This window comes from Lactuca sativa, chromosome 4 (genome assembly GCF_002870075.4).
Source record: "Lactuca sativa cultivar Salinas chromosome 4, Lsat_Salinas_v11, whole genome shotgun sequence".
In the NCBI taxonomy this organism is placed as follows: Eukaryota; Viridiplantae; Streptophyta; class Magnoliopsida; order Asterales; family Asteraceae; genus Lactuca; species Lactuca sativa.
Genome location: NC_056626.2, coordinates 107,640,615 through 107,658,470, shown reverse-complemented (window position 1 = coordinate 107,658,470; position 17,856 = coordinate 107,640,615). Strand labels below are relative to the sequence as shown.

The window sequence follows — 17,856 nt, the reverse complement described above, 5'->3', positions numbered from 1 at the left end:
CCTAATTTAAATCCAAAACATAAATAATATAGGTTTTACCCTTTTGGTTAGTATTATTGGTAATCTTGCTTTTCGCTGTTGCTTTGCTGAATTATTGGTAATATTGCTCAATCATAATTATGTTATTTTTAATTATCATTATTTGTTGTTTATTATTATTTAGTTACTAATCCGGTTCCAAAAAAAAATTAGTTACTAATATTATAACTCTATTATTATTAGGGATAAATTGTTGTTATCACTACTAGAATAACATGCTTCAACATCGTTTTGTCAAAAGGAAAACACACAACACAATAATAAGTTAAGAAAACATCTACTCTAATAATCTATTCTAACAAATGAAGGATTTTTTTTTGTCACATGACTGTCATTTAATTTATTAAATGTCATTTTATGATTATTTTGAATTAATTTTTTTATATGTCATTTAAGGAGTTTTTTCTATTTTAATAAATTCACATCATATTTTAATGTAAATATTACAATAAATATAATAATAAATGAATATCAATTTCATTAATAAATTTACCTTATTATTTAAAAAATTTTAAATTAAAGCTCATTATTTATTTTGTTTATTTATTTAAATTTAAAAGATAAAAAAGAATCAATTTTAATAATTCATTATTTTTTCTTATAAATCCAAAGTTTTTAAATATTTAAACATTAATATTTAATTTCCTTTAATTAATATATATAATACATGTGTCTTATGTAATACATGTGACTTAAGGTTATTATACTAATACATGGCAAAACAAGAAAATACATGGGACACCATATTTTTCATTATCTGAGTCCATTTTCATTAAAATCGAGAGCTTTCAGAATGCTTTAAAGTACTCGGTACCGTATTTCCAATTCTATTCGCCCGGGTGGGAAACACATAGATATCAGGTAATGAATGATCCATTTCAGATCGATTACTATTTTCTAAAATACAAAATATTTGATTATTTTTCTAAATACTAAATTAAATAATGATTATTTTTCTAAATATACATGTTTTTTATATATTACATTATCAATTCGGCGTTATTTATTTAGTCTCATACACTGCCATCTAATCTGACGGTCAGGATCCAAATGCCGACATCTACGTTTTGACTAAAAACATGAATCCATAAGTACTAAAAAATAAAATAATAATTTCAATTATAACGTTTTATAAGATGCTGTATTTTGTTTTGTTGTTGGAAGGGAGAATCTTTTAACGCGGCTAGTTGACTCATACGCCTTGATTGAAGGCAAAACAGGGATACAAGTACTTCATCACCATCATCCATACATTCATCATCCTTTTCAGTTTTCATCACTACTTCGATTCTATTTATTTCTACTTAATATACCAATGCATATGCCATAAACAAGATCTTGAAATAGGGTTTTACTTTTCCTCCATAATCATCTGTTGATTTACCATTTTGGTTTTGGTTGCGTTTTTATTACATTTTTTATTTTGATTTCCCAGAATTCCGGCGTTAGTTTTGGTTTTTAACAGAGAATTATGGGGCCGATGGTGTTACGGACACCACCTGTAAAGTGCTATTCCAAAAATTCGTCTCCGGTGGCATTGCCGCCGGGCTCCTTCTCATCTGGTGGTGGTGGTGGTGGTTTGGATTATATTGAGCATACTGTCTCCAAATTTGATACGCTTGTTGGTGTCGCAATAAAGTATGGTGTCGAGGTAATATATTCAGTTAATCTTCCATTTGTTATGTTTTCCAATTACATTACTATAATTAATGGTTTAACATGAATGCATGACCATAGTTGATAAGTTAATCTACATTTTATTTTCAATTTTTCGTATTGATTCGGTAATAAATTGAAATTTGGTAAGTACTTGAATATATATATATATATATATATATATATATATATATATATATATATATATATATATATATATATATATATATATATATATATATATATATATAGTGAGACCTATGTATCATATGAATTATTTTAAAAATAAAAAATAAATATAAATCTCAAAATATTTAAGAAATTTAAATTTATAAGAAAATAAGAAAAATAATGAATTATTACATTTAAAATGTTTTTATCTTTTAAATTTAAATAAATAAGCAAAAGAAACTAATAAGTTGTAATTTGAGAATTTTGAAATTTAAAGATAAGTTCATTAATAAAATTGATATTAATTTATTATTATATTTATTTAATTATTACATTAAAATATTATATTCAATTTAATAAAATAGAAAAACTTATAAAATAACATGTGAGAAAAAATTAATTTAAAATAACTATAAAATAACATTTGACAAATAGAATGTGATTTTGACATATGATAAAAAAAATCTTTTATTTATTAGATTAGATTCATATACTATATTTGGAAATTTTAAGACTTTTTATTTACAAGATCATATAGCAATAAAGCCATAACTTTATAGCTTTATTTTATTGAAAAAAAAAAAAAAAAACAATTATTTACAAAACAAAATACTCAAACATTTGAGCGATGATCTTGGATTTAAACTTTAGAAAAATATAGAACCTCGACTTTTAAAAAAAATAATAATTAAAAAAAAGGAAAGACGTTGAATGTCACACCGTCGATAAATTCTTTAAAGAAGATGTTTCTTAAAAAAAATCCCCTCGTTTAAAAAAAAAAGCCATATATTATATTATATTATTTTTTTTGTTTTTTTCTTCTTCTTTTTTTGTTTTAATTTGCTTTATAATTATTAATAGTTTTTACATCAATTATTTAAATTCAATGTATTAGTTAATTTATATTATTATTATATTTATTTAGTTTTTTGTTTTATTATTTAGATTATATTTCTGATTAAATTAGGTGTTTTTCGATTTTTTTCTTTTTTGTTTCTGTTTCAAACATTATTTGGATTCTAGCAAACGAAGAAGCTTCGGTCACGGTTTCAATTCCTAGAAATTAGGACAAATACTGGCTCATATCCATGTTTAACAAAATTTTATTTTTCCAATTCAAAAATCTTTTGTTTTTTGGGGGTTTATTAGTTGTAAGAAAATAGGATGGGTATGTGACCATGCCCACCCCTAATTTTTATCTTTTATTTCATTAAGACTATTTTTATTTTAAAACAATTTATTATTAGGGTTTTTTTATTTGTTTTCCTTAAAGATCTAAAATAGTTTGTAGTTCTAAATAAAATAAGTAACAACTAACCATAAAAGGTCATATTCTAGTGTTTAACATGAGTGCAATAAGGGAGAGTTGGAGAGACAAATGCAAGAAGAAAGAAAGAAGACATGAGAGGGAAGAAAGAAAAAAAGAAGCAAATAAGGGAAAGGCAGAGAGACATAAAGTCATGAATTTCAAACTAGGAATTACTATACCAGTTTCTAATTATTTATAGTTTATGTATTACTATATTATTATATTAGTATCTGATTATTTTTTTACTTTTATCGTTGACTTATTTATCATTTTTGATATTTTTAACATTTTGAGTTTTTTCTTACATAGATGGAGTTCGCCATATTACCTTTTAAATCGTAGGTGGTTTCCTGATTAATGCATGCCAAATGCCTAGGTGTCGATTATTTGGTTGCCTAGTATGATTTTACAACATTGATCTTACAATATTATCTCATTCTTATAGTCTTGTATTATTGCATGTTTAAAACCTTGATCAACTGCTACAAAAAATAGTTATATTAAAAAACATCTTAATTAGAAAGTTAAGAAAAACAATTATCAAAAATACATCAAGATTACGTTAAGATAATACACAATGTCATAGATAATACACTCTATCATACATCCTAAGATCATAATAAAATAAATCCGTCTGTGAGGCTTAAGAAATACAGTAATATTACATTAAAATAATACAACATATTAGATAGAAAGAATACAATAACATTACAGTAAAATAACCTCAAATAGTTTTTACTTGTATTTAGATGCATCCATAAGAAAGAGTGAATTTCCTTTAAATCCGCAAACATTTTTATTTTTTAAGCTCAAACATTTTTATTTTTTAAACTCATATGTGTTTGATATTTTTATATATAGTATTTAAAAGCAATACGTAATATGGTTTAAAATCATTATATTTTATATAACAAGTTAATGTAAGAAACTATTATTTCATAGTTGGTATCCATAAGATAACTATTTTCAAAATGTATTTGTTAAAATTTAACTATATAATTTTATTTTGTGTAACAGGCATATACACCTCTAGTTATATATTTATGTATACATTAATTTAAAATAAAATATTGATATTGTCCTCATTCAGTATAAAACAAATAAGACTTAAGTTAGCGAATTATTGACTCTTTTCTAGAATAAAAGCACATCATTTATTTATTTATTCATTTACATTTAACATTAGGTGGTTGATATTAAGAGGATGAATGGCTTGATAGCAGATCAACAAATGTTTGCTTCAAAGTCTCTTAAGATACCTTTACGAGGGAAACATTCACCATCCCCAATAATGTCAAACAGGTAATAATACTTGTGTTACTTATAGAGTTAAATGAAGACGACAATTATTTACTTTTGTTATTTTTGCTTATTTTTTCAAAACGACTAGCAAAAGCGTCCTTTAGAGTCTAATTTACTCCTAAACAATACATTTATCTCGAGCAACACTTATAACCCTATTGTAAGTGATATTATGAAGAAATGGTCCATCTCGTTATTAAATTTTTTGTTATTGCATCTTTACTCTTATTTCTTTCTATGAAAACATTATGTTTTGAAAAGCAGTCTTAAAAGGCACATTTACTCTTATTTTTTTTCTATCAAAACATTATATTTTGAAAATTAGTCCTAAAAGGCATGTGTAGTATGTATAGTCTTATCCAATGTAACAAATGCAACCAATGTTATCTTGAATCGACAACCTTTCATTATTAATGATGTACGGAGTAGCTTATCATGTAGATTCTCTTGCAGATCAACCAAACATGTGGTGATATGTGACAGTGATACACATTCTGATTTGTTTGATTCAATCAAGTCGTTGAAGTTATCAGCTTATTGTCAACTTGACAACTCACTATGCATGAACAATTTCCGAATCTATTATGGAAGTAAGCCAAATGATGGGAATGACATTAGTGAAAGCTTGGAAATGTCCGTTTATCGTAAAGAAAGTAGCTACTATTTCGAAAATGAACACAAAACATCCCAAACTTCCAATTCCTTTGTGGGTGTTCATCAAAAGACTAAAATTGTAGTTGATGCGGTGTTGGAGACGGATGATATGTCGATCACAAGTTCAAAAAATGATGGTTTTGATAAATATTTTGAGAAGTTAGTAAGGAGGCGTAACGGAAAAATTACAATTCACTAATACATATAATAGATCATATGATAGACATAGGAAATGTAAATCGTAATGTGTCTGAACTTTGAATTTTAAATCTGAAATTATAAGACTCAGAGTACATTTTCAATTGGTAAATCATCCAAGGCAAGAAAGTGACAAAATACTGAAGAACTAAGTTCATCATATACAGAGTTAACAAATAGATATGTCATTCACAATATTTTTACGAAATGTTATGTTCTCGAATTGTTTCAAAAGTACAAAATTCATATACTAAGTAAAAACTCTAAGACGTATTTTAATCAATTTAGTGAGCTTATAGTCTATTAGAGTTCTTCATCGTGCATAATTTCATGTGAAGATGTATATATATTATACTATTTCATATAGGGGTGACAAATCGTGCTATCGTTTCGTATTTCTGTCTGACACGACACGACAAAGTTTTATATAACACGAACACGACACGACACGATGTTGTGTTTTTTTTAACTAACACGAAAACGATCGAATTAAAAAACGACAAACACGACACGACACGAAAAATATAACATATACTAAAAACTAGTTTATTTAATGAATAATTTATCAAATATAACATGACAAACACGAAAAACAAGATAAAGAACTGCTAAATCGTGTTAACTTCGTGTCAAATTTTGAACACGAACATGACACGACACGATATCGTGTTTTTTACAGTTAACATGAACACGAATTCAAATTTCAGTTTTGTCTAAATTTCGTTTCGTTTCGTGTATTTTTGTCGCGTCGTGTTATAAATTGTCACCCCTAATTTCACATTTCCAACCATTATAAAATACTCTCACAAACCATCGACTATTTAAAGAGTTTTCATCTAATAATGAATTTTAATATTGGAGTGTAATAATGACAACAAATGTATTTTCAACTTATCAACTTTTTTCTCATCAAAAAAATCATTTTTGCGAATGATTGAAAATTAAGAGAAATTAAATATCCTTCTACTTTTTGTTACTACATATCCTTTTACTCAATGAAATGGTGACATGTGTAATATTTAATGCTCATTTAATAAGATTTAATGATATTTTATGATACTAATATGACACATGTCATAATTTAAATAGGTAGAATGATTGGTAAGATTAAAAATGTAGGAGGATATTTAATTTCTCGAAAATTAAATCTGTTTTAATTTTAAGAAATATTTATATATTCAAAAAACCAGGCCACTTTCTTATTTTACAACTACTTTAGTAGTATCCCTAAAAACCCGTAAGCCTCTGGTTCTAGAAAACTTCCCTCTCATTCCATAAAGTTTCTCTTTTAGTAACTTTTCAGCCGCTTATAACTCTAAAAATAGCTAAAATTTTGTACTCCTTTTTGATTCTTGCAATCCCATTAGGCTTGGCAGAGTGGTCTCGACTGACACTCATTGACAAAAGCTGATTTGGACTCGGGGAACGTCGGGCCACCAACTCGGCATGCCGAGTTCGGTGGCCAAACTCAGTAAAGTTCTGTCGAGCTCTTTTTTTTGCATTCTTCTTCCCCTTTTATTCTCCTTACCTCGGCAACATTCTTCTTCCTTTTATATATATATATATATATATATATATATATATATATATATATATATATATATATATATATATATATATATATATATATATTTTGTGAATTTTGGTATACATGCAAGTTTACAAAAAATGGTTGCACTAGAAACACTATAAATGGAACTTCAATATTTAAATCTTTCATATTTCAGATGGAGATTTACTTCGTCTTCCTTTTGTCACTGTCAACAATCATTTTGAAGATGAAGTATCAATCAATCTATACTAATAAATGAAAACCATTCTTGTCATATGTTCCACTCTTGGTGATTTCGCCACATGCCGTTTTTTAGTTACTTTAATTAAATTTTTTCCACATGACATTTTATGAGTTTTTTTTTTCTTTTTATTATTTTCTTTGTTTAGTGTTTATGTAATAAATGTCTTTCAATTTAAAAATTCAGTAATTGACTCATTTTTCTTATAAATTCAGTAATTGACTTACTTTCCTTATAAATTCAAAATTCCCAAATTCAAAGAAGTTTTTATAATTTTGTAATTCATGACAATTCTTTAAAATATGTCAATAGTTTTTATTTATATAGATTAAAGTACTTATTCATCATTAATGCTTAAACCTTCATATTTAATTTTTTTTTCTAATCAACCTGTGTAATATATGAGTCTCACAACTAGTAGATGGATAAATAAACACCCTTCCTAAATTAGGTTACAAGACTGAAGGAACTGAGATTTGTGGAAAATCATTATTCACCCCCTTGGTGTTTCATTTTGAACTGTATCACTCAATTCCATGGGTCAAACAATGACAATTATGATTGTCCAAATGAGCAAACATGAATATACTTTACTAAATGGTTGAATATAAATATTGACTATATTAACACCTTTTTACAATTTTTTTTAACTCTTGGAGCAGCTATTCCATGATATATCTCTAAGTTCTATTTTAGATTTATCTCTTTTTTAAGCTCTAATTTATCATGAAGGTCTATAAGAATTATATAGTAGAAGTCAATGCCACCAATATTTTTCCAATTCTATCTCAAAATATATTCAAAGAGACGCATGAACTTGGTAAGCCACCTCTAACAGAAGAAGTTTATTCTTAGATTACAAAATCATTTGTCGATACTTACACTGCAAATGAAGCAAATACATGTAACTTTTCCACCTATCCATCTAAATCAAATCCCTTCATTTATTTCTTTCTAAAGGATAACCTTCTGAGCTCACACAAACCGAGAAGGAACCTACTTCTATTACCCCTCTTAAATAGAAATTTTGATATAATTCCTTCAAAATCAACCATACTCTATTAATCACAATGGTCAACATCTCAAGTCTCATATAAAGTGCCATATTCTTTATAACATCCTGTTTATGGATGTTTTTGTTTTTGGGATAGCGAACCATAATTTGGTTGAATATATGCCTTATGCTTCAAGGGGATAGAGTTTAGACCCTATTAAATGATGATAATCTTGTTTAAGTGATTGAAGCCCTTTAATTATGCTTTGGAGCCAAAGGGTAAATTGGGAAAAGTATATGTTAGGCTTCTTGCATGAACTAATAAATTTATGTAGGTATGTTTTGAGTAAAAAATAATTAGATATGATTATGGGGCTTTTCAATACCTTCACATGCATATAAAGATCACTAAAAACAATGTTAGAATCAAGAAGTTATGATTGTTTGAAGTTGAAGCTAAAAATCGAATAATCAGAAATTTATCTGAGGAGTGTGGAACACCCATATAAAACACGGCGCGCCCTCCACCTAATGGGATGCACGTTTTTTAGGCTATTTAAAGGCCATTAACCCTAAGGACTTCTTCATTTTTAGCCTCTATCTCCTCTAAAACACCTCTAATGAAACCCTAGCCTCCATTGAAGTGTTTAGAACTCATCATGTCTCCTAAATCCATTTTGGTACCCTCTTACTGTCTATTTGGTTCTTTCCTTTGGTGGTATTACGCTTGAGAAGGAAGAAGAACGAGAAATATTGGTCCTTGAAGCTATGTATTTGAAGTATTCAAGCTCCATTCACCTTCTAGATGCTTGTGATTTGCAAAGATCCTTGCTTTATTATGTTTCATCATTAAATTTATGAGTATTTGGTGTTTTGGTCAATTTTATGAATTTTTTCCCCTTTGTGACTACTTCCATGGAGTTTTAAGAACTCAATGAGCTTTGGTTCATGTTTAAAGTTAAGTTCTAGTAATTTGGTGGAGTAAAGAGTGTATACAAGAACTATATTTACTCCATGAATGAAGAAAGTGGGTTTTTGTACATTTTGTAACTTAGTGTTTTAGATCTTGGAAGTTTGTGGCATTATTATGGATAAATTTGGAAACTTTATCCATCTAAACATCATGTTGATTTGGATATGAAAGTTGGAGGATTGGACTTAATGGATTAAGCTGAGAAAGATGAATTCTTGGTCCCTTTGAGAATTAAAGTGTAGATCTTAGTTCTTTGGACCATCCTAATGGATAAAGTCGGGAACTTTATCCATTATGAAGCTAATCGGAACCATATCTAATGTTATAAGCCTTAGTCTTTATGGATTAAGCTCTTAATAAAGAAAAGTATTTCGGATTGAAACCACGGCATGGCTAAGGAAGGCCCACGACGTGGTGGCAAGACTCATTGTGAATGTTTTGTTGTTTGTCAACCATGACAAGGCCAACAGTTGGCTACGGTGTAGAGACCTGCTGAGTTGACTTTGACCAATGACGTTTTGACTAGTTTGTGTTTTGATCAAACTTTGGCAATCAAGTATTTGTATAAGGAATGGTCTTGTTTTGGAATTAGGTAGCTTTTTTTAGTTGTTTTGTTGTTGAGGTAGTGGTTGAGCTTTTGTTGAGTAGTTAAGGTGAGTCTTATCACTATACTGTGTAGAATGCTAGACTGTCTTCGTGACTCTTTCATGTATGTTATGGATGTTGGGCAGGGTCCATCATGCAATTTGGGTGGGGCCCGTGATACAAGTTGGGCAGGGCCGGTGATGTATGTTGGGTAGGGCCCGTTATGCATGTTGGGTGGGGTCCCGTGATGTATGTTGGGCGGAGTCCATTATGCATGTTGAACGGGGACCATATTGGTATGTGGTATCTTGGGAAATTCGCTGAGCTTTCCTTAAGGTTGTAAGTTTAAACATTGTAGGTATTTTATCAAAACATGGAAGAGCACGATGTGATTGCGCCGCATCCACTGGAATTTATGCACTATCATTTTATGATACTCTGATGTCTTGTTTTGAAAGCGACATAGAAACTATGTTGCCCTTTTTACGAAATGTGTTGTGGTTGGTTTGATTTATGTAAAAGTGGAAATTTTACTCTATATTTTAAGGACATTACAAATTGGTATTAGAGCCTCGCTTTGAGGGATTCATGCTAGCACTTGGTGCATCTGAACTCAAACTGAGGGATGAGAAAATCTTTTTGAAAATTGTTTTTCTAAAAAGAAAAAGATATGATGTGTGCAATCATCTGGTTCTCAAGTAAGTGATTCTTATAATACCTATACATGATGATATGTTATATATGTTATAGTATGATATACATACTAGAATTCAGAATAAGGATCTGCTTGGGGTTGCATGCTAGAATGCTTGCCAAGGGGAGATTCCTTTTTATGCTTGATATGTGAATGGTTAGAGATGCATGAAAGTGAGTAGGCTAAGCATGCAAGGAGCATTAGGCTAAAGGACGATATTAGTTTTAGCAATTAGATAAATCGAAACTTGTAATAGCTAGTTGTAATTGACATTTGATGATTGAATAAAAGGAGTTTTATTTATAAGTAAAGTTACTGTCTTGCGCCAATTATTTACTATTGTTTCACTTTGGATGTTTTTACTTCCAGAATAATAATAATTATAATTATTTTTATTATTCAAACCATCCACAGTCAATCATACGTTGGAAGTAACTATGAAATAAGACTTTCATGAGTTGGCTTGTAGATTGTCTAAGGAGTTAGACATAGCAAAAGTGTGCTACACCATTCATGAGCGCTCCTGAAATACGATTTGAGTATTAAATTCAACCCGCGCTCACCTGAATTACTTCATGAAATTTATCACGAGTAATTGTGAGATTATAATATCATATAATCTTGAAACCAAGATATATGAGTTGTTGACTACGAGTTCCTTGTGCATTGATGGCATGAAAACGCATCAGTAACTTGATGTCATAAAACATATCGTTGTGCATGATTTGATGAGTACTTAGTATAAGCATATAATGTCGAAGTTTATCTGTTCCTTTTATCCTAAGAGGATTTAAAGCGATACCTTGGGTCCCTCGATGATTCTGTTTTGACTTATGTGTAAGGCCCAGTCAGAACTAAATTGATGTGTTCAGTTATGTTCTATGTCAGACGAATCACAAATCGGGAAACAACTTGTAGGAAAATAAGTATGACTATGTTCCATGTGTTTTTCTGCATGTATATCTTGAGAACAGAGGAGTATATGATTACTTATCTGAAGGACGCGTCACTGACTAGGTCAGAGTTCAACAACGAATTTTGAAAGCTTAAAATTGCTAATTCAGATCCTGAAGTGCATAAGTAGTAATAGTTATTAGACTTATCCAAGTGGGAGACTGTTGGATATGGTGTCTAAGCCCATAACTATAACTGGTATGTACTTGACCCGATTGTAGCATGGTCCTTTTAAGTTGCCTTCACCAGTGCAATTTGATAGGATGAATTTTGAGAATAAGGTTATGTATGGTATATTAATATCTTACAAGTATAATATATTAATACGAAATTATTTAATTAGTATTGATCAAGAATTAATTTATTAATTTCGTGGTCAAAAGAGACTAATTAAATATATGGGGATTGATTATGTAAATCATTCATTCTTGTAGTGTGGGCCAATGATCCATGATTGTGGGATAAACTAATCCATGGATAGTCCATGGAGGTTAAACCCATGGAGCATGAGAATGTGGAAAGTCATGGGTTATTAGGGTTTACCAAGTGTAACCCTAGCATGTCCAACACTATAAATTGAACCCTCCAGAGACCAAAATTGGTTGCCTCTTCTCCTTGAGATAAGTAGATTATTCTCTTAAATCATCCTCTTGCATATTGGTGTTTGTTAACCATTAGAGGCATCGCACTTGAGGTGCTCAAGCTTTCAAGTGTCAAGAACTACAAGTCCTTCAAAAGGTATGTCATCTAACTAGATGTTTATTCATTTGGCAATTTGTATGCTAGTTAGGACAATGCTTTGGAAAAATTGAAAATATGCATATATAATAAAGAAAACATAGATCCAAAGCATTTAGGGTTGCAAGTGCACCATAGGAGTGCTATAGTGCTCAAAACCCAAAGTGGTATCAGAGACTAGGATTGTTTTCAATTATATTTGATGCTTGCTAGTTTTTCAAAGCTGAAAAGGTCGAAAATTTTTCCTCTAACTAGTGAACTCGCCGAGTACATGAACAGACTCGACGAGTCCACTCAGTACCAGAGCAACTCGTCGAGTCCAGTTTATGTACTCGACGAGTTGAAGGCTTTGTGTGCAGAATTTCGAGTTTCTTGGCCTGGTTTGGATTTGGAACACTACCACAAATTGTTTTGGATCACTAGAAATGTTTTGTAAGATATGGTAATGCTTTTACTCATCCAACCACAAGATAGTTGTAAAAGTTTTAAAATAATTGTTGTTTTTATATGATAAACAAAATTGCTTTCAAATTGTTGACTATAAATTATCTTGATTATGAGTTTAGTTAGATCATAGATTATGTGATAATTTTAGTTGTTAGAATAATGATCAAAATGCATTTTAATGGCCTCCATAACTTGTCCTCAAGTTATGGAAAATGAAAGGTCTCTTCATTAAAATCAAATTAAACTCATAAGTTATGAATGTGAAGAGTTTTGACAAGTTTCAAAACTTACCCTCAAGTTTTGGAATTTGCAAAGTCTCCTTAAATGAAACTTTAATTCCAAACCCTAGAGTTTTAAAAGTTAAAATTCAACACTTATACTTTATAACATTATAAGTTTAATAATATATATATATATATATATATATATATATATATATATATATATATGTATATGTATAAGACAAAGTCGGTCCTACCGTTAGTAGGCCTCATTCACGAAGCTGGTCTATATGGGGAATATAAGGTACTACCTATAAAATGGTAGTTTAATGGGTGTCTACTCTCACCCACCGCTTCCTTGACTGGTGGAGGGTCGTTAGCCAAACGGGTAGGATAGGACATTAATTCTCCCTCATTAAAAGTATAATGATAAAAATATAAAGTAACTAAACTTTTATTAAAAATCCCAATCTTAGTTACTTTAGGAAAAATGTGAAATAGTGCTAATCCATGAAATTACACTTTGCACCTTGTTAGGTCGTTAGTGGAGCGTGTGTGGTTAACCATCACACTAATCTGGGACTAACAATGTGTGGCAAAGGGTAACTTGGCGTTAATCATAGATCAATGGAGTGTGTGTGATTAACCGACGCATTGATTAGGTGATCTGTAACATTGGGTGTACCAAGTTAATTTGCATGGTTATTCACTCCTTGTTTGTGATCCTCGGCATCCCAGTCACAAACTTGAAGGGCACAATCGAGATTTAAACATGCCATTGAAAAAGATCAATGAATCTCAAAGATCTAGGAATTTCAAATCCAATTAAAACTTAATAATCTATTTTGTTTTTCATGGTGGAAATTGGTAAATCGTCATTTACCTAACTTTAAATATTTTACAATTGGATTACGGCATCCCTCCTCGCAATTGTAGAATATTGTGTTGGGTCCTATCATTAATATTTCATATTGGGTATAATATTAAGGATTATCATCTAATCTAAACTTTGTTCTTCTTTTACACATGTCTATCCCAAACAATGCTTCCAACCCAATCCCTTTAGGCTCTTTCTCCCTCATGAACCTATGTGTGTGGGTCATTTTCGATGGCTCGAGCTTTAATGACTGAATTCGAAACATCAGGATGGCTATTTATTATGAGGACAAAGAATATGTCCTAGATAAAGAGCTCAAGGAGATTGATGTCACCACTGCTACTCCTGAACAAATCATTGAACACACTACTCATGAGAGGGATGTGACAAAAGTGTCGTGTCTTATGATTGCAACCATGACTACAGAGCTACAGAAGTCTTATGAGGACTACTATCCTTACGAAATGTATCATGATTTGATGGAAAGATACCATGAAAGTGTTCGGCAGGAGAGCTATGAGATCATTGCCTCCATGATCACAACCAAAGTGAAGGATAGTGAACCCATCACGGTCCACTTGCAGAAGATGCAGAGATTTATGGACCGCTTGCTTAATTTGAATGTCAATTTTGATGAAGAGTTGGCCATAGATATCATTTTACACTCTTTACCTTCTTGTTATGATCATTTTCGTATGACTTATCATATGAACAAGGAAGAGGTCACTCTTAGCAAGCTTCAAGGCCTTCTTAGGACTATAAAAAGCAACCTTAAAGGCAAGTCGGTTGTGTCTACTCCTACTACTACTTCTGCCCCTGTTTTGGCAATCGGACATGGAAAAGGAAAGAAGGGGAAGGCTCCATACAAGAACCGCAAGGGAAAGTCTCTTGATGGATCTTCTTTTAGTGGACCAAGGATGGTTCTGTTAATCCGTCTTCCAATCCGAAGGAAGCAGAGTGCTTCCACTGTAATGATAAAGGGCACTGAAAACGAAGCTGCCCTAAGTACTTGCAGAACATTAAGGATGGGAAGATCAAACCCTCATTTGCAGGTATATACACTATTCAATCTAATAACCCATCACATGCTAACTTTTGGTTCCTTGATACTCGTTGTGGTATTCACATTTATTCTGATTTGCAGGGACTAAAAGGAAGTAGGGATGTGGAGAACGGGAAGGTAAACATAATCATAGGAAATAGGAAAGTGTCGCTTGTGACCAAGATTGCAGTTTATTCTTTATTTCTTAGTAGTGGTTTAAATATAGATTTGAATAATTGTTGTTACTCGGCCGATATGGCGAGAAATGTTATTTCCTTTCACAGTTTGTATAAACAAGGTTTTACCTTTTCCTTTATTAATGAAAATGGCGTATTTACGCTTATTGTAATGGTGTATTTTATTTTGAAGCATTACCTTGCAATGGTATATATGAAACTGTGATGATTGTAGATAACTTAGGAAATAATGTGTTGAATATTGATTCTTCCAATGAATTGGATAAAGCATGCTTGTGGCATTGTCGTCTTGGACATGTCAACAAGAAGCGCCTAGCCCAACTCCAAAAGGATGGAGTTTTAGAGTCATTCGACTTAAAGTCACATGACACTTGCGGATCTTGTTTACTTGGAAAGATGACCAAATCACCCTTCACTGGTACTTGTGAAAGGGGTGAAGGTTTGTTGGATCTCATACACACTAATGTGTGTGGACCATTCAGAACTGCCACAAGGGATGCTAACCGCTTCTATGTGACTTTTACTGATGATTATAGTAGATATGGGTATATTTACTTAATGAAGCATAAGTTAGAAACCTTTGAAAAGTTCAAAGAGTTTAAGCAAGAAATGGAGAATTAATTGGGCAGGAAGATAAAGATTCTACGATCCAATCATGGAGGAGAGTATCTTAGTATCTAGTTCCTTGACTATCTTAAGGAATGTGGAATTGTTTCACAATTGATGCCACCTAGGACACCATAGCTTAATTGTGTGGCTGAGAGGCGCAACAGAACCTTGCTAGACATGGTTTGTTCCACGATGAGTCGAGCTTCATTACCTATCTTATTCTAGGGGTATGCTTTAGAGACTGCCTCCCATATCCTTAATCTAGTCCCTACAAAAAAGGTTTCCAAAACACCTCACAAGATGTGGACAGGGAAAGTTCCCACATTAGACCACATCAAAGTTTGGGGTTGCGAGGCTTTTGTGAGAAAAGAAACTCACGACAAGCTCGAACCTCGGAGTGAGCGATGTATTTTCATCGGCTACCCACATAAATCCTTTGGATATCTGTTCTACAGACTGAGTGACACTGTTGTCTTCATTGCGAGGAGAGGAGTCTTTCGCGAGAGAGAACTCATAGGCCAAGGAAACAGTGGGAGGAAAATTGACCTTGAAGAACTTCAAGAGTCAAGCGGTGACGGAACCTCAAAGACTAGCAATCAACCTGAGGAGGACACTCCAGTTAATCCGATTGATGTGTCCTTACCTCTCAGGCATTCATGTAGAGTTAGAAATACACCTGAGTTTTATGGTTTCCATATTACTATTGAAGGTCATACATTTATCAGTGATAGCACACTAGTAAATTTGGATGAGCCTAACAACTACAAGGAAGCCATGGCAGGCCCCGAGTTTGAAAAATAGAAAGAGGCTATGGACAGTGAGATTTAGTCCATGTATGACAATAAAGTTTGGAACTTGGTTGACAATGTACCGGGTCGTAAGACAGTCGGGTGCAAATGGATCTTCAAGAAGAAGACCGACATGGATACGAAAGTACACAGTACACACACATAAAGCGTGGCTGTTTACGAAGGGCTTTACTCAAACTCCAAGAGTTGACTATGATGATACCTTCTTACCAGTAGTGAAGATTAAATCTATAAGGGTTATGTTGCCCATAGCTACATTTCATGATTATGAAATATGGCAAATGGATGTCAAAATAGCTTTCCTTAATGGAAAGTTGGCTGAAGATGTTTACATGAGTCAGCCAAAGGGTTTTTTTTCAATGCAAAGTACCCTAATAGAGTGTGTAAGTTTGAGAAATCCATTTATGGATTGAAACAAGAATCTCGCAGATGGAATATTTGTTTTGATGACAAAGTCAAAGAGTTTGGATTTTCGAGAAGTGAGGATGAGTCATGTGTATATGTCAAAGCTAGTGGGAGTATAGTGAGCTTTCTGGTATTGTATGTAGATGACATACTACTCATGGAAAATGACATCCCAAACTTGCAGGAGGTTAAGTCCTGACTTGCGAAGTGCTTCGCTATGAAAGACCTCGGAGAAGCTGCTTATATCCTAGGGATAAGGATATTGAGAGACATAAGTAAAAGTCTAATAAGACTTAGTCAAAGTACCTACTTGGACAAGATGTTGAAACATTTCAACATGGAGAACTCCAAGAAAGTTGACTTACCTATCCAAGGCAATGCCAAACTGAGTAAGACTCAGACTCTGAGTACAAAGGCTGAGATAACATAAATGAGTCATATACCATATGCTTCTGCAGTTGGTTCGATCATGTATGCTATGACTTGTACTCGCCCTAATGTGGCTTTTGCTTTGAGCATGGTCAACAGATATCAAGGGAATCCTGGTAAAGATCATTGGACTATAGTTAAGAACATTCTTATGTACTTGCAGAGGACTAGGGATTGGATCCTTACCCTCGGTGGGAGTGATGACTTGAGAGTGACAGGGTATAGCGACGCCAACTTCCAAACCGACAGAGATAATTTCCACTGTCATTCGGGCTGGGTGTTTACCCTAAATGGAGGAGTAGTGACATGGAAAAGTTCCAAGCAGGAGACTGTAGCTGATTCAACATGTGAATCAGAGTACATAGCAGCTAGCAAAGCATCGAAAGAGGAGATATGGTTGAAAAACTTCATCGGAGACCTTGGAGTTATTCCATCCTTAAAGGAGCCTAAGAAGATTTTCTGCAATAATGAAGGGGTGGTTGCCTTAACCAAGGAACCGAGAGATCATGTTAGATCCAGACATATCGACAGAAAGTACCACTTAATAATACATCAAGTAGAAAAAGGGCACCTCGTGGTAAATAGGATATCGTCAGAGGACAACCCAGGAGATCCCCTTACAAAGGGACTGACTAGGCTTAAGCACTTGCAGCATGCAAGGAGCATTAGGCTAAAGGAGGATAATAGTTTTAGCAATTAGATAAATAGAAACTTGTAATAGCTAGTTGTAATTGACATTTGATGATTGAATAAAAGGAGT

General features: G+C 32.1%; 1 protein-coding gene across 1 annotated transcript; it reads left to right on the top strand.

The window, feature by feature from the left end:
- Positions 1 to 1,195: 1,195 nt before the first annotated feature.
- Positions 1,196 to 5,441, top strand: LOC111886240 (uncharacterized). Its single transcript, XM_023882474.3, has 3 exons — positions 1,196 to 1,690; positions 4,362 to 4,477; positions 4,931 to 5,441. The coding sequence occupies exons 1-3, from the start codon at positions 1,511 to 1,513 to the stop codon at positions 5,328 to 5,330; spliced, it is 696 nt and encodes a 231-aa protein (XP_023738242.1). The 5' UTR covers positions 1,196 to 1,510; the 3' UTR covers positions 5,331 to 5,441.
- The last annotated feature ends 12,415 nt before the right edge of the window (positions 5,442 to 17,856 follow it).

Bases quoted from the DNA above. Each gene is read 5' to 3' on its own strand.
- LOC111886240 (XM_023882474.3), top strand. From the start codon at position 1,511: ATGGGGCCGATGGTGTTACGGACACCACCTGTAAAGTGCTATTCCAAA. The intron at 1,691-4,361 runs GTAATATATTCA...ATTTAACATTAG, and splicing joins CAATAAAGTATGGTGTCGAG to GTGGTTGATATTAAGAGGAT. The intron at 4,478-4,930 runs GTAATAATACTT...ATTCTCTTGCAG, and splicing joins TCCCCAATAATGTCAAACAG to ATCAACCAAACATGTGGTGA.